We start from the raw sequence: 23,301 nt of genomic DNA on the forward strand, positions 1-23,301 counted from the left end.
TGACACATATGGGATATACTTTTGATGTTTTAAGACAGGTGCAAAATAAACTTCCAGTACTCAAACTATTTGATGCTATGGAGTCCTCTTCCCCAATCAACATTTTAATTACCATAAGGGCCACATACATGCATTGTGTTAGTGCTAAAGATTTTGGTAACTGCCTAGCATCTTACAATCTTAATAAACTGCAATGGAGAAAGCCACATGCACAAATGGCTACCCAACTCGTATACTCCTTTCTGAAATGCTGTATCATGATCATGAGGACCCATTATCCTCGGTCCTGTCTTTTTTTTGTAATTCTTTATTTAAAGTGAAGACATATGATTTAGAAGACATGGGAAGCACAACCGCACTTTAACAAGTAACAAGACCGGTAGATTACAACTATGCTAAACAGAAATGCAACTGGTGATTGAACAGATGGCAAAACTCTGGAACCAAATTTATGGCACTACATCATGTAGACAAGATTGAATGCTATAACAGCGTGATACTAATTTGTATCCAGCTTGATGGAAATGAGAAACAGATTTATTGACCTTTAGGGATCCTGGGTAGAGATGGGCGAACCGGAACAGTAAAGTTCGGGGTCTGTACCTAACACCTACTGTTTGGGCACGGACCCTGAACACAGATTTCACTAGGAAGTCAGTGTTACTGTTCGGGTCCAGGACCCCAAACACCGGGTATTTCTCATGCTGTCATCCGAATGATAGTGTGGCAAACACTGCTTCTGATCGGCGGTAAAATCATTACCACCGGTCAGAGTGCTGCGGTTACCATGTTGTCAAATGAAGCATGAGCCCGCAACTATGATAAGAGGTAAACTTTTTACTTCTGATCACTGGAGATGGCTGATGGGACTACTTTTCCCATCAGCCTACGCCTGCTGCCACTAAACAGCAAGAGCAGGTGTCGGCTGATGGGAGTGTTCATCAGCCAGTGCTCTAAACAATAGAAAGAATATAGGGATCCCCATGCTGGTTTAATTATTTAAATAAATAATTTAAAAGAAAACAGGTGGGGTCTCCCGCATTTTTGACTACCGGCCAAGCTAAAGCAGACAACTGAGGGGGTAATAGTATTCTCAGGCTGGTAAGGTGCCATGGATATTGGACCCCTTTGGCCTTAAAATAGCAGCCCGCAGCGGTCCAGAAAAGGCGCCTCTACTAGAGGCGCCAATTCTGGCGCTTTGTCCGGCTCTTTCCACTTGGCCTGTGGCAAGTGGGGTTCATGTTTGTGGCCTTAGTAATGGAGAGGTGTCTACAACCCCTGGCAAAAATTATGGAATCACCGACCTTGGAGGATGTTCATTCAGTTGTTTAATTTTGTAGAAAAAAAAAAACACAGATCACAGACATGGCACAAAACTACAGTCATTTCAAATGGCAACTTTCTGGCTTTAAGAAATACAAAGAAATCAAGAACAAAAAATGTGGTAGTCAGTAATGGTTACTTTTTTTAGCCAATCGTAGGGTAAAAATTATGGAATCACTCAATTCTGAGGAAAAAAAAAATATGGAATCACCCTGTAAATTTACATGCCCAAAAACAACACCTGCATCAAATTAGATCTGCTTGTTAGTCTGCATCTAAAAAGGAGTGATCACACCTTGTAGAGCTGTTGCAACAAGTGGACTGACATGAATCATGGCTTCAACACGAGAGATATCAATTGAAACAAAGGAGAGGATTATCAAACTCTTAAAAGAGGGTAAATCATCACGCAATGTTGCAAAAGATGTTGGTTGTTCACAGTCAGCTGTGTTTAAAATCTGGACCAAATACAAACATGGGAAGATTGTTAAAGGCAAACATACTGGTAGACCAAGGAAGACATCAAAGCGTCAAGACCGGAAACTTAAAGGAATATGTCTCCAAAACAGGAAATGCACAACAAAAGAGGAACGAATGGGAGGAAACTGGAGTCAACGTCTGTGACCAGACTGTAAGAAACCGCCTAAAGGAAATGGGATTTACATACAGAAAAGCTAAACGAAAGCCATTACTAACACCTAAACAGAAAAAAACAAGGTTACAATGGCCTAAGGAAAAGCAATCGTGGACTGTGGATGACTGGATGAAAGTCATATTTAGTGATGAATCGCGAATCTGCATTGGGCAAGGTGATGATGCTGGAACTTTTGTTTGGTGCCGTTCCAATGAGATTTATAAAGATGACTGCCTGAAGAGAACATGCAAATTTCCAGTCATTGATGATATGGGACTGCATGTCAGGTAAAGGCACTGGGGAGATGGCTGTCATTACATCATTACATTACTTCAATAAATGCACAAGTTTATGTTGATATTTTGGACACTTTTCTTATCCCATCAATTGAAAGGATGTTTGGGGGATGACAAAATAATTTTTAAAGATGATGATGTATCCTGCCATAGAGCAAAAACTGTGAAAACAATCCTTGAAAAAAGACACAAAGTCAATGTCATGGCCTGCAAATAGTCCGGGTCTCAATCCAATTGAAAATCTTTGGTGGAAGTTGAAGAAAATGGTCCATGACAAGGCTCCAACCTGCAAAGCTGATCTGGCAACAGCAATCAGAGAAAGTTGGAGCCAGATTGATGAAGAGTAATGTTTGACACTCATTAAGTCCATGCCTCAGAGACTGCAAGCTGTTATAAAAGCCAGAGGTGGTGCAACAAAATACTAGTGATGTTTTGGAGTGTTTTTTTGTTTGTTTCCATAATTTTTCCATTTATGCCTGGTTAAAGTAACCATTACCGACCAACACATTTTTTGTTCTTGATTTCTTTTAGTGTCTCTTAAAGCCAAGAAAGTTGCCATTTGAAATTACGTTAGTTTTGTGCCATGTCTGTGATCTGCTTTTTTTGCTTAAAAATAAACAGTTATACTAACCTAACGCCCATTCCATTGAAGCCATTGTCTCCTGTAATAAAACAATTAAAAAACAAACATATCCCTCACCTGTCCTTAACTTTGTCCCATGCAGTATTCCATGTCTGGGGATAAACAGTTTTCAACCTGGAAGCAACCAAAATGCGACCGTTCAGGCTGAGAACTTTGGAGAATGAGCTGCTGTGAGTGCAGCATTAGTGACCAGCGGTGACATCTTGAGGTTACCGCCGGTCACTACGCCAAACCCGCCGGACATTTGTGACACCATACAGTTTTTGAGCTATCAGCAACTGCAAAAAATCTCTTTGGGTCATTGGGAAACCAGGCTGGGTGACAACAAAGCCTGTCTACTTCCTCTCTGAGGTAGTGATGTTCACCTAGCAGGCTCAAGCAAGTTAGGGATTTGTATAGGATCTATCCCTGTGAGATAGCCCATCCATCTCTGCCGGTTTCCTCAAATAAAATAAGGATTCTTTTTCTTTTCAATGCAGCCTGCTGAGGACATGAAATAATTTAAATATAGCCAAGAGACCAGAAAGGGCACAGTATCACTGAGTTTGCTTCTAATTATTATTTTCAGTCATAATTTAAAAGTACACTTTTCACAAAAATCTTAGCAAGAAATATATCACTGATTTAAAACAAATCAAAAACTAAAAAAAATAAAAAAAAAAAAAATGATAAAGCAGCTTTATTCTTCGGGTCACGATTACAGCGATACCTCGTTTAGATCTTTTATTCTTGTGTTTTGGTGCTTTTACACAACAATAATTTTATAGAAAAAACTAAGTTTTTGCATCGCTTTATTCTGAAAACCATAACTTTTTTACTTTTCCGCTGACAGCTTTATGGTGTTTTGTTTTCTGCAGGACAAGATTATGTTTTCAGCCGTACCATTTTTATTTACAATTGCCTTTTTGATTTATTTCACTTTGTGTTCGGTGGTATGATAAAGCATAGTTTTTGTCTCGTTTATTTTATTTTTTTACGGTGTTCAATGAAGGGGTTAACTAGTGGGACAGGTTTATAAGGTTGAGTTGTTCCAGACGCAGTGATACCAAATGTGTACTTTTTTTCCTTACATAAATAAAATGTATTTATTGGATTAAATATTTTTCAGTTTTTGCTCTTAATTTTTAAAAAATATTTTTACACTTTAATAATTTTTTTTATATATTGTCCAAGGATGGGACCTCAACTGAATAGTGACTGAAATAGTGACAGATCGCTGATCTGAAACTCTGCAATGCTTCCGCACTGCAGGACATCAGAGCAGCGTCTGACAGGCAGGGAGGAGACCTGTCAGCTCCTGCTCTTAACAGGCGCTCACAAGCCACCTTCAGTGCAGGACCCTGAAGGAACCCGAGGCCATTTTGCTTTTCGGGGTCACCATAGAGACCATTGACAATGCAATCGCATCGTGTTGCGCTGATAAAAGCAGAGAGGGAGCTCACTCCCTCTGTGATGCTTCTTGTGGTTACCACTGACAGCGGCATCAGAGGGGTTATACATCTAGCATCGATCGTGGGTGTTGCTACAGGGTATCCGCTCTCACACAGAGGTTACACCTGCACCTGATCATAGCGGCGCTCAGCGTGAGCCCGTGCGATTGCAGCACCATACGTATATGGCAGTTTGCGAAAACAGCTCCCGCAATGCCGTATATATATATATGGCGCATGTCGGGAAGGGGTTAACTAAAGGGGTTGACCAAAAATGTCCTGTGAAATGTTTAGGAATTGCAATAATTTTTCTACAAAGCCTCCTCATTTCAGGAGCTCAAAAGTAATGATTGAAAATGAACATTTTATTTTATATTGAATAGGGCAAAAGGAGGGGGGGTGTTATGGACCTGGTGGTTAGGAGCACCCGGCACGACCTGATAGTTAAACTCAACAGGACAAGCTCTGGGATGTGGGAGCTCTGCTGACCGCAACCCCTAATCCTATCACAACAAATAGAAATAGCCGTGGAGCGTTCCTGACACTCCCTAGACGCCTCTTCACAGCCTAAGAGCTAGCTAGCCCTATAGATAAAAAATAAAGCCTACCTTGCCTCAGAGAAATTCCCCAAAGGAAAAGGCAGCCCCCCACATATATTGACTGAGTAAAGATGAAAGTCACAAACGCAGAAATGAAACAGGTTTCAGCAAAGGGAGGCTCGACTTACTAAACAGACAGAGGATAGGAAAGGTATCTTTGCGGTCAGCACAAAAACTACAAAAGACCACGCAGAGTGTGCAAAAAGACCTCCGCACCGACTAACGGTGCGGAGATGCCACTCTGCATCCCAGAGCTTCCAGCTAGCAAGACAAAATCATGATAGCCAACTGGACAAGGAAACAATGAACAAATAATAACAAGCAGGAACTTAGCTTCTGCTGGAGTAGACAGGTCACCAGAAAGATCCAAGAGCGAACTGAACCAATGCAGGAACATTGACAGCTGGCATGGAGTAACGATCTGAGTGGAGTTAAATAGAGCAGCCAACCAAAGGATAAACCACGTCACCTGTGTAAGGAACCTCAGAAGCAGCAGCTCCACTCACAGCCACCAGAGGGAGTCCATGGACAGAACTCGCCGAAGTACCATTCACGACCACAGGAGGGAGTTCGACAACAGAATTCACAACAGGGGGGGATTTTAACTTTTTTTTTTTACTTTTTGCATGGGATACTAGAAGCTGCCATAATCTGATCGGCTCTGCTACATAGAGGCGGTGATCAGATCGCCTCTATGTAGCAGAATTGCTCAATTGCTATGAGCGCTGACTACCGGGCGGCACTCATAGCAATCAGGCAGTGACAACCAGAGGTCTGCTGGAGACCTCTACTTATATTGCCAACCCATAGGTGACCCACGATCACGTGACGAGATCACCGATTGCCGGGATTTCTGGCATGCTTGCCTGAAGCGAGAGTTAAATGCCACTGTCAGAAATTTAGCTAGTTAAAAGCCGTGAGTGGATCGCGATTCCACCCGCGGCTGTTGCGGGCACATGTCAGCTGTTATATATCAGCTGACATGTGCCCGGAAAGGTGCGGCCTCAGCGCTGGAACCTGCAACAAACCGGGGGAAGTCAGACACATGCGTATTATTACACCAGATATCGGAAAGGGGTTAAAAAGAGGCAAATACACATTAAAGAGCTGTAATTCCTAAACCCCTACTCCAATTAGGATGTGAATATCCTCAAATTAAAGCAAACTTGTACTTTTAGGGTATGTGCACACGTTGTAGATTCTCTGCGTATCCGCAGCGTTTTTTGAGGTGCAGAAACGCTGCAGATCCGCAATTTATTTACAGTACAATGTAAATCAATGAGAAAAAAAAATGCTGTGCACACTTTGCGGAAAATCCGCTGCGGAAACACTGCGGTTTAAAAGAAGTAGCATGTCACTTCTTTTTTGCTAATCTGCAGCGTTTTTGTACCCATTCCATTATAGAAAACCACAGGGGTAAAAAACGCAGCAAATCCGCAAGAAAACTGCAGAAAAAACGCTGCGGAACCACACAAAAAACGCGACAAATCCGCAGGAGAGGCAGAATCCGCACCAGAAATTCCTAAGGCTAATCCGCAACGTGTGCACATAGCCTAAAGGGAACCGGTCAGCAGGATTGTGCTGAGTAACCTAAAGTGTCAGGTTGGCGCCGTTATACTGATTAAAATGATACCTTGGTTGATGTTTTGTGATTGTTGTTTAATCTTTATGTTCAGTTCTGAGTTAATGAGATTATCGTGCTCCGGGCCAAGGCGATCTTTATGTGGTGCTCTGCTTGGCTATTTATATTGATGGCTTATGACAGGTCACTGATCCCTCAGTGGCCTACCCCCCATTTTACATACTGATTATTAATGAAGTTATCATTTTAATCAGTATAACGGCACCAACCTAACACTGTCTGTAAGTTACTGTGCTCAATCCTGCTGACAGGTTCCCCTTAAGGCTATGTTCACACCTTGCGGCGTCCCTCTGCGGGTTTTCCCGCAGCGGATTTGATAAATCTGCAGGGCAAAACAACTGCGGTTCTCCCTGCAGATTTATCGCGGTTTGTTCCGCGTTTTCCGCTGCGGGTTTCCGCCTATACTATTGATGCTGCATATGCAGCAATATGCAGCATCAATAGTAATGTTAAAAATAATAAAAATTGGTTATACTCACCCTCTGACGTCCCGATCCCTCGGCGCTGCACCCGGCGGTCCGGTTCCAGAGATGCTGTGCGAGAAGGACCCTTCGTGACGTCACGGTCATGTGACCGCGACGTCACCGCAGGTCCTGGTCGCACAGCAACTCTGACCGGACAGCCGCGTGCAGCGCCCAGGAGCTCCGGACATCAGAGGGTGAGTATAACCAGATTTTATTATTTTTTAACCCCAAATATGGTTCCCAGGGCCTGGAGGAGAGTCTCCTCTCCTCCACCCCGGGTACCACCCGCACATTATCCGCTTACTTCCCGCAACGTGGGCACAGCCCCATGCGGGAAGTAAGCGGTTCAATGTATTCCTATGGGTGCAGAATCGCAGCGATTCTGCACAAAGAAGTGACATGCTGCGGGTTGTAAACCGCTGCGTTCCCGCGCAGTTTTTCCCGCAGCATGTGCACAGCGGTTTGCGGTTTCCATAGGGTTTACATGTTACTGTAAACGCTATGGAAACTGCTGCGGACCCGCAGCATCAAAATCGCGGCGGTTCCGCGGTAAAAACCGCTAAGTGTGAATATAGCCTTAGTCCTTATTGATTATAATCAAAACTGTATTTTGAATATGTTTTGGTAAACCATTAAAATGCAAAAACTTGCGTCATTGTCCAAACATTTCTGGACCTAACTGTAGGACACCCAACTCAAAGCATTTACGCAGGATTTCTTGCATGAATTGTTTTGAAGATTTGCAACATTTTTACACAACACAGTTTCTCAAAAATAGTGACTTTTAGCATGGTTATGCCAGTTTTGTCAAAATGCCGGAGCTGGGGCAGGGATGTGATGGGGACAAAACGCCATAGCTTGTCTAATTCATGACTAGCTGTAGCATAATGACAGAAACATTGCTGGTCTTGATGAACTGGGCCTTTATATTGGAAAAGCTGACTAGTGTGCTACACCAAATTAATATTGGTGTCTTTTTTTTAAATAACAAAACCGAATATAGATCAATCATCGAAAACTTGCATTTATAAAACAATTTAGCAGGTAGTCTCTAGAAAGCTCTGTAGAGCAATATTCACAAGTAAGCACCAGGAGATAGGACAGCAAGTTCAGGGAGTCAGATGAAAAGTAAACATTTTACCTGCAGCAGCTGCATATTGTGACTTACCTAGATCTCCTTTCTGGAAGACCACTAAAACCAGCAAATGACTGACTTCGAAGAATCCCATTAGGCCCTCCTGGAGGAAATGTCTGAGAGCCTACAGACATGATGTCAGGACTTCGAAAAGATAACTCTAAGACAAAAAAAAAAAAAAAGACGACTATTTTAATGCACAGTTTGTGTAAAACGAGAACAATAAGAAGTGTTCTGTGTAATCGCATCTGATAAGTGAAGGCTGAACCACGATGATTTAAGGCAGTGATGACTTTCTACATTAGGGGGGCAAATGAGTTCAAGCAGAAACACTGTTCTGTGATTATTACAACTAAATGAGATGATCTATATTAAGGCAGTCTTTGGATCTTTATTTCTATAGCTGGTAAAGAGTATCTACTACAGAAACATTGCATTAAGCAAACCTGGCGTGTTATGTTACAAACAAATGTGAAGCCAAAAATTCCAGAGAACAAAAGAAATATGTATAATTTGGAAATACCGTAGGTTATTCCAATTAAATGAATGATATTTCATTAAAAAAGGGGATATTCCACTGGATTTATTTATTTTATTTAAAACCAAGTTCCTCGTCAATTGCAGCTGCTCCACTTATGGAACAGATTTCTTTTTCTGTGCCCCTCCATTTGAAACTTATGCCCTAAGGTAAAAAATATAATACCCAGTATGCAAGTTTCCCCTTTACCCAACTGGGCATACACCACAGAACTTATCAGGGGCTTATTAGCCCCATGATCACACATTGCACGCAGCTTCTTCACAGCTTTGCAAAGAGCAGATTTTGCTGTGTTTTTATTGTGTCTTGTGCAGGCTGATAAAGTTTAGTGCCCCCCAAAAAAACATAATGCAACTTCCTAAGGTTTTTGCACCAAAAAAAGGTAGCAAAACCTGATACCTGTGTTTGTTTGCACTTACTAATGGCTTTCTACAGGTGAAAAAAAATGCTACAAACGTGCTGAAAGAATTGACATGCTGCAGTTATCAAAAACGCAGCACTCTTCAATTCAGTCACAAAAAAAAAAATGTGTGAATGAGATTTCTGAAATCTCATAGCTTTTGCTGTTACTGTAAAACGGAGCTTAAAATTTGCCTTAAAAAAATGCAGCAACAACACAAGTCTTTACTCACTCGGTTGTGGTTTGAGGTAGACATGGGAAGCGGTTTCAGTAAAACGCCAAGGCTGCTTTATTAAAACTCCATAAACCGCTCAGGATAACAAAAAGCACAAAAAGTAAATGGTCCATACAGTAGTGAGGTTTCGACTGCTCGAGTTGGTGTCTAGCTCTTTAGTCCTTACCAAAGGCAAACAACGCTGGAGATCTGTACACCTCCACACACAGAACCTGAATAAGACAACTGGTTTCCTTTTGAGGCCGGGATCACACATACCCGAGATACGGCAGAGTCTCGCAGATGAAAACCCAGCTCTGGCGCCGGCACTCCGGAGCGGAGCATGCGGCTCTTTATATTGCTATACGGCTGCACGCTCCGCTCCGGAGTGCCGGCGCCAGAGGAGGGATTTCACCTGCGAGACTCGGCCGGATCTCGCGTATGTGTGATCCCGGCCTTATCTGCGGTATCATGCCCAGGGTGGGGGACAGTTGAGCAGTCAGTACCACCCATCTTTCAACTGCTCGTAATCCGGCCCTGATATGCCCTATTAACTCTTTCTGCACTATATATGCTGGTACCAACTTTTCTGATCTTACATCACCAAGGCTACCAACCTTGATGATTCAGATCTCCCCTCAAGGATCGGTCTAGCAGCCATCTTACCAGGGCTGTGGATTCGGATTTCATTTTGGTGGAGTCGGAATAAAATGGATGTTCAGTTCAGTGCAGGATGTGCTGTAATTTTTCATAAGGCTATGTTTCCATGGGCCATATTGGGGACGCTTTGGACGCAACGGATACCCTGCTCCGCCCAAAGCACCACCCCCTGTTGTACGTGTGGTGATTCTGGATGTGTTCACTGAATATATGCAAAATCACCGCATCATATTCATAGACGGGGTTATTTATCTTGTGGAGACAGAGCGTCTACGCAAAATAGACAGCCGCGGTCGGTAAAGACGCACTGCATGTCCGGATACGCAGGGAAGCCGGATGCGGCCCTGCACGCATAGTGGAGATGGGATTTCATAAAATCCCCTCCACTATGCTGTAACATCCGGACGCTGAGGACTGGACGCTGCGGCTGTATGCAGCGTCCAATTCGCAGCAAATACTGAACGAATACGCCCCGTGGAAACATACCCTAATAATTTGGGAAAGTTATGAAATGTTCTATAAAGGTCTGTTCTCTTCCTGATCTAAGGATCTGGGCTTTCAGTCGAGATGAATCTGTGCTGCACTTTGGGAACTTGCTCAGGAGTGACCAGTGCTGTGGTGTCGGAGTCAAATGGAGGAGTCGGAGATCTGGCTTACCGACTTTTTTTCACCTGGGCAATCAAAGCACAACCGCTTAACGACCGCCAGTACGCCTTTTAAACAGCGTCAGTTAAGGGGCCTTGGACTAATTCCTCAGGGATGATATTTAGCAGCGCTGAGAAATAAGGGTATAACGCACCACAGCATAGAAAAATCTCTGTGGTCTCAACTACTGGGGATAGATGAGACTCTGGAGAACATGATCAGGGCCAGCTTTTACGGCCCCCCTGTCATGTGATCTCCGTTATTCTTCACTAAATAACAGCGATCACAAAAAAAGTCTGATTTAAAATTTATTTCTCTCTCCTCTGATATGAATTAACTTAACTTATCAAGGAAGGAAGAAATTGGCTCCCCGACACCTCCATGGTACCTTATCCGTGATTCCACACCTTCATATGCAGAAAGAAAATAGCAGACGCATGCGCAGTGCACCCGCCAAGATCTGCCTCCTTGCACCTGGCAACCGCTGGGATTTTTCTTATTGGCTGGTTTTTTATTACTCTGATGGGGTCTACAGTGATCAAACACCCCCAATATTTGTAAATGTGGCAGCACTTGGGCTATGCCTCTCCTGGTAGTTGTTGTGGGAGAGAAGAGAGATAGATACACTACGTTCAAGTGCTGCCCTGTCAATGAAGAAAATTTAAAAGAGGAAAATCAAATTTCTACCTCAGTAAATAAAAGTTAAAAATAAACAAAACAAACAAAAAAAGATCTAAAGATATATATATATTTATTTATTTATTTTAGAGGGGGAGATATGCTTCCCTACGTACGAGTCAGTGATAGAAAATCCAGAGTTTTATTTCCTCCTTTACAGTAAGTGTTGCGAGGGTTAGGCTATGGGCTGGTTTTTAGGGAAACATTCATAGAGCGGGGGTGGGAGTCCCCCTCCCACCCCCTTATCTACACCTATAGAGCTGACAGGACCTTGGTGAGGTCACATTCATGTGATCAGTCACATGGTTGAGGAGTCACATGGTCTGGGCTTAAATGGCTGAAGGAAAGAACTTTCAGCGTTCAGTGTGTTCGCCTGGAGAAGGAGCACTGCAGGAGAGTGCTGCTTGGACTAGTGATCTTGTTTGTGTATGTTCAGTCATCCGTGAACGGGAGGAACCCCGCTCACTGTTTGTTCTGCCACGATTTTGTTTTCCTGTTTTGCCCAGAGGGCTGTAATTTCTTTACTACACCCTGGTTTATGCTGCCAACAATAAACCAAAGGAAGTTCCTAAAGCCGCAGTGTACCTGTGTCTACCTCCATGTGCAGCCGTGTGAGCAGCTCCACCACAATATAAAATACTGTCTTTTTTGGACTATAAGACACACTTTTTCCCCAAAAAATTTTGGTGGAAAATGGGGGTGCGTCTTATAGTTAGAATATACTTACAAATGCGGCAGAGGTGCTTTCTGTGCGACGGCAGCAGCGCTTTGTGCCGGGGAAGCAGGAGACAAGATCTTGTTATAGAGATCTCAATCTGAGCATGCGCCGCCTCCAGCGGAGGTCACCGCATCGCATCAATAGAGCTACTGGAACCTCCGGGCTTTGACAGAATGCCAGCGGAGCACAGAGCACCAATGCCACACTAGCCTGGGATGGGATTTCCCGGAGGCCACTGCACCAACCCAGACCACCTAACAACTCCTGTGACAACTTATGCACCTGTGCCTATCCCCCCGGTAAGCTGAATTCAGACGGACCCCCATTTGACACATTTTTCTTCCCTATTTTCCTTTTGGGGTGCGTCTCATAGTCTGAAAAATAGTATATATATATATATATATATATATATATATATATATATATATATATATATATATATATATATATATATATATATATATATATATATAACAAAAGAACAAAAAGCCTTTGGTAAGTGTTCACATTTGGACACGGAGGTCAGGTACCCATCAGTTTTTTAATGAGACCACCTTGACGGTGGTTGATGGGCTCACACTATTTGGCCAAATTCTGTGCTAAGCGTCTCAAAAAATTTTTTCCTAATGTTCAAAAAAGCAATTTTGCTATTCATATTTCATGTATTTCATATTTGACGTGTTTTGGCACGATAGAGTGCAACCTTTTGTTGTATAAAACTATTTACTGCTATTTTTATTGAATTAATAAAGCATCATGCAATTTTTTAATTATTTTAAAAGAAATTCACACACACACACACATTTTAATGTTTCGAGTCCTCTCCCACTGGGTTCAAACCTGTGTCAGGCACGCATGGTTTTTCTCCCCTCAGTGTACAGGTGCATTAGCCCTGAGCGCCACCTCTCTTACATCAGGCTACACAATAACAGCGGTGAGGCACACTAAATTTCAGTATCAGCCCTATGGGCAGGGCTAGGAGTGGGGGTGTGTGACACTAGTGGCTATATAAGTGGGGTTTCCCAAGCAGATGGTAACCTTGATGAAGAAGGACTGCGTTCCTTCGAAACGCGTCGGTTGTCTGCTTGGTCCCAGTGTTGCTCCACACTTTTTGTGACGTCACACAGTGAGCGCTCCAGTCAGCCAATTTTTTTTTTTTTCCTTTACTGTCTCCAGGGACGCCACCGGCCGGGGCGTTCCTGGTTTCCACGCAGACTCACCACCTTCCTGTTTGCCTGCTGCCACCTGGCGCTGGCTTCCTCGCCCAGTACTTGTTCCTCAGGATCAGCGTCTCATGTGCTGGACTCACTTTCCAGGCGCTTGGATCCTTGGTACCTCTGGCACTACGTCTATCATCAGACCTCGGTGAGTCAGACTCGTATTGGTTAGTGCCAACACCTCTGGTACCACGTTGTGCTCAGCATAGTAGTTATCACAGTGCATTTATCCTTCCACTTTTTCCCCATCACATGTAGCAGGGACTCAGCGGGGAGTTTATTAATAGGGGCAACTTTTGTATACTCCACCTATTGGTATATAGATTCCTCAGCACAGTCATTTCCCTTTAGCGCGGTATCATCCTGTTTTACTAATTATATATATATATATATATATATATATATATATATATATATATATATATATATATATATATATATATATTTTAGATGTTGGCCCGATTCTAGCGCATCAGGTATTCTAGAATATATATGCATGTCTGTACGTCGCGCTTAGCACAGCCACGTAGTATATAGCACAGCCAGCCACATAGTACATAGCAGCCACATAGTACATAGCAGCCACATAGTACATAGCAGCCACATAGTACATAGCAGCCACATCTATAATATAACGCTGGGAGCATCACTCTGTCCGAAGCCTTAATAGACTGCGCAGGCGCAACGCTCCTAGCGTTACATTATAGAAAAAATGCCGCCGATAGCAGGGGTTCGGGAGCACGGGGACGCCGTCTACATATTTGCGCCCCGATTATGCAAATAACCCTCTGCCATAGTAAGTTTTTACTTACGCTATTCCTTTCGGGTGCCATTGTCTTGCTCCTCCCGGTGCCGGAATCGACACCTGCGCAGTCCGCGCTTTCCGGAGCCATTTTCTTGAAGACACACAGCAGTGTGTCTTCAAGAAAATGGCGCCGAAAGCGCGGACTGCGCAGGCGCCGATTCCGGCACCAGGAGGAGCAAGACAATGGCGCCGGAAAAGAATCAGGTAGCGTAAGTAACAAATTGCTGTGCCATGAGGCTGTGGCACTTCATGCCACAGCTATTTGTAACTTACGCCACCTGATGGGGGCCATAAACCTTTATAGAGCAGCGTATGGGGCATATGGATGGGAGCAGCACATGACAGAACGGGGGCGCAGGATGGGAGCAGCACATGACAGAATAGGGCAGCACATGACAGAACAGGGGTGCAGGATGGCAGCAGCACATGACAGAACGGGGGCGCAGGATGGGTGCAGCACATGACAGGATGGGGACGCAGGATGGAGCAGCTCATGACAGGATGGGGACGCAGGATGGAGCAGCACATGACAGGATGGGGATGCAGTATGGAGCAGCACATACCAGGATGGAGACCATATACCAATATAAATGCTCGCCACCCGGGCGCAGAACGGGTTCAATAGCTAGTAGTATATAACAGCCCACGCAGTATACAGTCATGGTCAAAAGTATTGACACCCCTGCAATTCTGTCAGATAATACTCATTTTCTTCCTGAAAATGATTGCAAACACAAATTCTTTGGTATTATTATCTTCATTTAATTTGTCTTAAATGAAAAAACACAAAAGAGAATGAAGCAAAAAGCAAAACATTGATCGTCTCACACAAAACTCCAAAATTGGGCCAGACAAAAGTATTGGCACCCTCAGCCTAATACTTGGTTGCACAACCTTTAGCCAAAATAACTACAACCAACCGCTTCCGGTAACCATCAATGAGTTTCTTACAATGCTCTGCTGGAATTTTAGACCATTCTTCTTTGGCAAACTGCTCCAGGTCCCTGATATTTGAAGGGTGCCTTCTCCAAACTGCCATTTTTAGATCTCTCCACAGGTTTTCTATGGGATTCAGGTCTGGACTCATTGCTGGCCACCTTAGAAGTCTCCAGTGCTTTCTCTCAAACCATTTTCTAGTGCTTTTTGAAGTGTGCTTTGGGTCATTGTCCTGCTGGAAGACCCATGACCTCTGAGGGAGACCCAGCTTTCTCACACTGGGCCCTACATTATGCTGCAAAATTTGTTGGTAGTCTTCAGACTTCATAATGCCATGCACACGGTCAAGCAGTCCAGTGCCAGAGGCAGCAAAGCAATCCCAAAACATCAGGGAACCTCCGCGTTTGACTGTAGGAACTATGTTCTTTTCTTTGAATGCCTCTTTTTTTCTCCTGTAAACTCTATGCTGATGCCTTTGCCCAAAAAGCTCTACTTTTGTCTCATCTAACCAGAGAACATTCTTCCAAAAGGTTGTAGGCTTTTTTAGGTAAGTTTTGGCAAACTCCAGCCTGGCTTTTTTATGTCTCGGGCTAAGAAATGGGGTCTTCCTGGGTCTCCTACCATACAGTCCCTTTTCATTCAGACGCCGACGGATAGTATGGGTTGACACTGTTGTACCCTCGGACTGCAGGGCAGCTTGAACTTGTTTGGATGTTAGTCAACGTTCTTTATCCAACATCCGCACAATCTTGCCAAAAGTATTGAGACCCCTGCAATTCTGTCAGATAATCTGACAGAATTGCAGGGGTGTCAATACTTTTGGCCATGACTGTATATATCCATATCCGACTGTAGGCCAAGACACCTAATTTTGCCACAAAAAACCTTATTGACTCGAGTATAAACCTAGTGTTGGGAAATGCAGCAGTTACTGATAAATTTCAAAAATAAAAATAGATACCAATAAAGGTATAATTAATTGAGACATCAGTAGGTTAAATGTTTTTGAAGATCCATATTAAATCAGGAGCCCCATTACATAGTAACATAGATGCTCCATACAAAATACGCCCATATAATGCTGCATGAAGGTTAATGATGGCCCCATGAGATGCTCCATATTAAAATATGCCCCATATAATTGCTGCTGCGATTTAAAAAAAAAAAAATAAAAATTAAGAAAGCGCACTAACCACGTCATCGCACCCTCTAACCTCAACTTCACAGCCAGAGAACCCGTAAGACACAGCGCGGCGGTGGAACAGGGACAGGTGAATATCGCATGGCTCCACGCCTGTGGGAGTGGAGACACGTGCATATTCATTACTTTAACCCCTTCCCGACCTGTGACGCCACGTGGGCGTCATGAAAGTAGGTGCTAATCCGACCTGTGACACCTATGTGGCATAATGGAGGGATCGCATCCCTGCAGATCGGGTGAAAGGGTTAACTTCAATTTCACCCGATCTGCAAGGACAGGGGGAGTGGTAAAACGGTATTTTTACGCAATCCTAAGAAGTCGGACACCGCCCTATCACATGTCAGATTGCGTCCACAGTGCCTCCATCTACCTCATTATAGGGAATCTTCCACCAGATTTAAAGAAGCCTTTATAAAATCGAGCCATTTTTTGTTTTTAGATGTTTTTTGTTTTTTTTGTTCCATCTGACTAGAAAATAAATTGGGGGATAAAATTGATCCCAATGTGGGTGCTTTTTTTGCTACAAAGCAAATTTTTTTATGATTTCTCTGAGTTTGTCATCTTGGTTCAACATTGGTACCGTATTTTCCGGCGTATAAGACGACCTTTTAACCCCTGAAAATCTTCTTAAAAGTTGGGGGTCGTCTTATACGCCGGGTGCCGTCTTATAGGGCGGGTGCGGACCAAAGTGCATATGGTAGGGGGGGGGGGGGGGGGAGAGGGGAGTGGTCCCGATGACGAAGAGAGGGGGCGTCTCACAGGGAAGGAGTAAGTGGAGTATCCTCCTACTACCTCATTGTGGCAGCGATGCTCTGTGCTGGGGGGCGGCGGCTCCTCTTTTTGCAGCGTGGGTGCTCTGTGCTGGGGAGAGGGCGGCGGCACATCTTTGTGCAGCGTCGGGGCCCACCGGTATTTCCTCAAAGCCCGGAGGCACCGGCAGCTCCATTGCTGCGATGCGGTGGCCTCCGGGAAAATGGCCGCTGGGGGCAACGCATGCTCAGATTCAGATCTCGTCCTGACAATGTGTACTTTTATTGTTTATATAGCTTTTTCTTACAAATTTGTGGATACAAAATCTTGATTTTTTTAATATTTTAGATTTTTCTTAAATATTTTTGTAAGTAGTATTTTTTTAGCTTTTTTTTATTTTGCCCACTATGGGACTATCATTTTTTGCAGGCGGATCACTTGTACGGTATGGGGATGCTGCATCCCCATGCTATGCAAACTTTCAGCTCTGCACTGACAGAGAAACTTGCTAATCATACACTGCGCATGATCAAGCAACTTTCCTAGCTCTGTTGACCTGGATGTCGTCATGACAACATTGGGTTAACATGACAACAATCGGGACACCGCATAACGCCGCCTGGTCTGCGATCCAAGGGCAGAGGGACGGTCATCCCTCTGCCGGCTCAGGAATGCTGCGATTGTAGCGTTTAGGGGGTTAAAGTGCCGGTATCGGTGCATGACCGCTCATAGCACTTAGTGCTGGGTGTCAGCTGTCAGAATCAGTTGACACCTGGCGGCGATCACCCGCGATAAGGTAACAAGCCGTCCCTGGTCAATAAGAGTATGTGCACACGTAGAAAGCTCCTCTGCTGATTTTTCCACAGCGGATTTGATAAATCCACAGTGCAAAACCGCTGCGGTATTTACTGGGGACTTATCGCGGTTTCTATTGCGGATTCCGCTGTGGTTTTACATCTGCAGTTTTCTATTGGAGCAGATGTAAAAACGCTGCAGATTCCGCACAAAGAATTGACATGCTTCGGGAAATAAAACGCTGCGTTTCCGCACGTTTTTTTTCCGCAGCATGTGCACTGCGGATTTCGTTTCCCATAGGATTACATTGTACTGTAAACTCATGGGAAACGGCTGCGGATCCGCAGCAAAATCTGCATCGTGTGCACATATCCTAAGACCCTGGACACAGGGATGTATTATTCAGAAAGGGGTTAAAAGAGTAACAGTTATAATTTAGCGTATATTTCATAAATCGATAGTACACATGAAAAATAAGCAACCTTGTAATATATCTTCTTCTCTAGAACCGATCATTCATTCTTAAAATTCTCAATTCGCAGGAAAAATTTGCATTCAATAAAGACAGATTTTTACATTACCGAGATAGGAAATAGCGGCTCCTACTGATGAGATTTTATGTAGATAGATGAAAAGGTATGAAGAAGGATGAGCTCAGCCTTTAGAGCTGCATTTCTCAAACTCCAGTCCTCATGGACCCCCAGCAGGTCATGTTCTCAGGAATTCCTTAGTATTGCACAGATGGAGGAAGTACCAAGGAATCAGGAATTCGCTCACCTGTGCAATACTATAGAAATCCTGAAAACATGACCTGCGGGGGGCCTTGAGGACTGGCGTTTGGTAAACACTGCTCTAGAGTCTTCCTCTTCTCTCCCATCTCCATGAATGAACATGTGCCGATTCTGTGCAAATATAAATAATAAGCTGCGAATCTGATGCCGTGCTTAGGGGGTATGGCCAGAGATGCCAAACATAAAGGTGATCGGCAAATAAAAACAATTCCACAAAATGCCAGATACACACACAAACAATTAGGGGTACGATGTGGCTGAAAAATGCCTTGAGTCTAATATATGGTGCATCTTACTACATGCTTGTGAAGGACACCATTTTATGCATTATCACCATGTGGTCTAACACATAAAAGGTAAATGAATAATCAATTTAAATAATTATCTTGTCACATCTATTGTGGGACACTCTGCCAGCTCTTTTTTTATTCTTTGGTATACTTATGAATTTTAATTCAGAATTAATAAAGTTATATTTTACGCTTTTAAATCTGTTTTTCTGGTGTGACTGGTCATCAGAACTGTGTGATAATCATAGATTTGAAGTGCCAATTTTGATGTAAATTAACACAAAAGCGTCCAAAATACAATTACATTCTGTAGTTACTCAGGGGTGTACATGGAAATCATGGCACCCCATAGTAAAAATGCATCATGAATACATCTCAACTTTTAAAACATGGGGATATGAATATGTATTGAAACACTGACACAAATTGTTTCCCTGATGAAGCAATTTGGCGTTTCACCCATTATGATGCCCCTTTAATGGACCCCATTACAGTATAAAGCACCCACAAAATGCACCACACAGTGAATTGGTCCACACAATTTTCCCCACAGCACTTCCTGCACAAAAGTACAATGACCGCACAGTGCCCCCAAGGCAGTATGATGCGCCCACAGTACACACACACACACACACACACACACACACACACATGCCTCCATTGTGACCCCCACACCCAGAGTATGAAGTCCCCACTTAGACCACATCCACACATCAATGCCCCACAATATACCGTATATACTCGAGTATAATCCAAGACCCCTAATTGTGCCACAAAAAACTGGGAAAACTTATTGACGAGTATAAGCCTAGGGTGGGAAATGCAGAAGCTACTGATAAATTTCAAAAATAAAAATAGATGCCAATAAAATTAAATTGAGACATCAGTAGGTTAAGTGTTTTTGAATATCCATATTGAATCAGGAGCCCCATATAATGCTCCATACAGTTCATGATGGGCCCCATAAGATGCTCCATATAAAATACGCTCCATATAATGCTCCAGAAAGTTCATGATCGGCCCATATAATGCTCCATAAAGTTGATTATGGCCCCATAAGATGCTCCATAGAAAATATGCCACATATAATGCCCATCATATCAGTCTAGTTTATGCTGATATGATTACCATACTGCTTATCTGCTGCTGCAGTTTAAAAAAAAAAAATGACATACTCAACTCTCATTGCTGCCTGCTGCAACATCGCCGGATCTGCAGTGACTGTTCCGGCAAAGGGCGCACACACGTGATCGCACCCTCTGACCTGAACGTGACAGACAGAATGTCGCAAGTGCCGGTGTTCTGAGCAAGTGACGGCACATGGCCCCAATAGCGCGCTGTGTCCCCGCCTGCTCAAGACCCCGGCATTTGTCCCAGTGCCAACGCCGACTGTCGGCCCTGTCAGCAGCCACCGGAACACTTACCGGTGTAAGTGCAGGGGAGCGCGGACATGTTCGAGACCTCCGCACTGGGACCGTGACTCATGTATAAGCCAAGGTGGCTCTTTTTCAGCCAAAAAAGGGCTGAAAAACGCAGCTTATACACGAGTATATACGGTAATGCTCTTAAAATGACCCTCAATAATGCTCTACAGTATGATGCCAAAACAATTCCCCCACACAGCATGATGCTAAGACACATTAGGGTGCCCCCACAGTAATACTGATGGACAAAATAATGACACTTATAATACCGTATATACTCGAGCATAAGCCGACCCGAGTATACGCAGAGGCACCTAATTTTGCTACGTAAAACTGGGTAAGCTTATTGACTCGAGTATAAGCCGGGTATGCATGGCTCCTTATCCCCTATCCTTGTATGCATGGCTCCCCCATCGCTGTCCTGGTAAGCATGGCTCTCCCGTCCCTGTCGTATGCATGGCTCCCCGGCCCAGTCCTTGTATGCATGGCTCCCCTATCCTTGTATGCATGTTTCATATTTAAAAACAAACATCCGAATCACCTTCCTGCACGCCCTGATGCATCTCGTTCCGTCGCCAACAGCTGTACCTGTGCAGAGTGATCATGTGGCCCCGCTCATTAAGGTAATGAATAATCACACCATGCCTATGGGAGTGGAGAGGCGTGCACATTCATTACCTTAATGAGCGGGGCCACGTGATCGCTCGTCGGGAAATGCTGCTGGCGCCGGAACAAACGAGATGCAGGGAACCAACGAGATGCAGGGAGTGCAGAATAGTGAGTAGGATGTCTTCTGGAAGCTGACGGCTGCGGGTGTCACTGTCAGCGCTATAAGAGAAATGAATATATATTTCTCTTTAGCAGTGGGCACAGTGACAGCCGCCGGCTCCTACACCCTGTGACCGGCTGCTCCCTCATCGGCCCTCTGGGACAACTGACTTGTGTATAAGCCGAGGGGGGCATTTTCAGCACAAAATATAAAAAAAAATAAAAAAATTATGTGCTGAAAAACTCAGTTTATACACAAGTATATAATTACAGACCCATGCCCAGATCCCCTGATGCGCAGCTCTGGACAGTGCCATGTGCGGCCTGAGGATACATGCAGCAGACATGATCTACTGAGTTTATTGTGCAGGCTGCATCGAAAACCAGACAGACTAGGATAACCTCACAGCCCCCTCAGGGACACAATATGATGCATCCATACCATGACATCTCCATATTTTTCCCCCTACTCCCCCCATACACGGACTTGAGTCCACACATCTCTGTGTGAACACCACTGCAGATTATTTGCACTGGTGTGCCAAGCGGCCAATATCGGATTGTAGGCTGGCTGTCTCATTTGGTATTACCGCACCTGTGCAGTCGCCATCTTTACTTGGCCCCGCTGCACCAGGATCGTGCATTTGGTTTGAGGCCTGGACAGGTAAGCTCCTTTGCCTGTTTTTTCTGTGGTGTTTTCTCTAGAATAGTGGAGTTTTTTTCCCCCTTTTTTTCCTCCTGTTGTGTTTTTTGCAGACAGGGATGCAGCCTGAGCCCAACCATGCTCAGCATCTACATAAATGGACTGGATGCATCTCTGAAATCTTCCTCCGCCTCAGTCTGTATGACCAAGAGGTGAAAGTTCTTGCTGTATGCAGATGATCTCCCCCTAAACCGGACGCCTCAAAGTAAGCAGCAGAGGCCCTGAAAAGAAAAGAGTGCAGAACCTTCTACTTCATCAGAAGACCACTGTACCACCTCAAATAACAGGTAAGAGTCTGGCTTAAGATATTTGACAGCGCAAATCACTCCTATACTGCCCAGCGATCTACCCAGACCAAACAAAAGTGTGATCTCAGCCCAACTGAAGTCTTCCACTTGGAGTTCTGCAAATATCTCTGCTAGGCTCATCGCAGCATTTCAAGTATAGCCTGTCAGGCGGAGCCAGGACGATTACCCATATGGCTCACTATACACAAGACGGCACTATCACACCAGGCGCAAATACAGAGCAGCAACCCCGGCTCCTACCATCATAAGAAGATGGGAGGTGCCAGACCAAGAACAACTAAGTAAATAAGGCAGCACACTGCAGCGCTAGAACATACAAACTTGAAAAACGAAATTTGAACTGCATTAGTGCACTAGAAATATGAAAAATGAGAGCGTTTAGCGCATAAAAATGGCCAATTTTATGTGTACCTGGTAGCCTCTTTACGGCATCTCTCTTATACCAGGTCCTACACTTGCCTTACCTCGCTGAGAATAAACGTCTCCATCTGAATGGGTGCATGTGAAAACCTCTTATTAGACTAAAATTCTCTCTCTCTGTGGAGGGGTATTGGACCTGCTGTAATTAAAACACCTGTGGCTAGGAGGCGGAGTGCACGATCAGAAGGCTAGAGAATACATTTCAAAAACCTGACCTGCACATCCAAACATAGACTAAGTGTGAACAGGTGCTGAACCTAGAGTCGCCAACTCGTATATAGTTAAGTAAATAAGGCAGCACACTGCAGCGCTAGAACATACAAACTTGTTCACACTGAGTCTATGTTTGGATGTGCCAGTCAGGTTTTTGAAATGTAGACCAAGAACGACGACACACCTCAGACCGGATCGACCAGCAGTCGAGTATAATAAAAGTTATGTACCAATAAAAATGCTCACCACCCGTGCATAGAACAGGTTCAATAGCCAGCATGCGTAATATATCTCTCAGTTTACTGATTCTTTCCATTCTTCAGATTAACCCCTTCATGACTCAGCCTATTTTGACCTTAAAAGACCTTGCCATTTTTTGCAATTCTGACCAGTGTCCCTTTATGAGGTAATAACTCAGGAACGCTTCAACGGATCCTAGCGGTTCTGAGATTGTTTTTTCGTGACATATTGGGCTTCATGTTAGTGGTAAACTTAGGTCAATAAATTCTGCGTTTATTTGTGATAAAAACGGAAATTTGGCGAAAATTTTGAAAATTTCGCAATTTTCACATTTTTAATTTTTATTCTGTTAAACCAGAGAGTTATGTGACACAAAATAGTTAATAATGTATACTTTACATCAGCACAATTTTGGAAACAA

General features: G+C 43.9%; 1 protein-coding gene across 2 annotated transcripts in view; it reads right to left on the reverse strand.

Moving 5' to 3' along the window:
* RIPOR2 (RHO family interacting cell polarization regulator 2) overlaps nt 1-23,301 on the reverse strand; it is a 270,446-nt gene that overhangs the window by 133,040 nt on the left and 114,105 nt on the right. For both annotated transcript variants that reach the window (XM_069730892.1, XM_069730893.1), the window contains exon 2: nt 8,200-8,326. In XM_069730892.1, the coding sequence (XP_069586993.1) occupies nt 8,200-8,326 (127 nt within the window). The remainder of the gene's footprint in view (nt 1-8,199; nt 8,327-23,301) is intronic.

The sequence above is a fragment of the Ranitomeya imitator genome, chromosome 6 (genome assembly GCF_032444005.1).
Source record: "Ranitomeya imitator isolate aRanImi1 chromosome 6, aRanImi1.pri, whole genome shotgun sequence".
Lineage (NCBI taxonomy): Eukaryota > Metazoa > Chordata > Amphibia > Anura > Dendrobatidae > Ranitomeya > Ranitomeya imitator.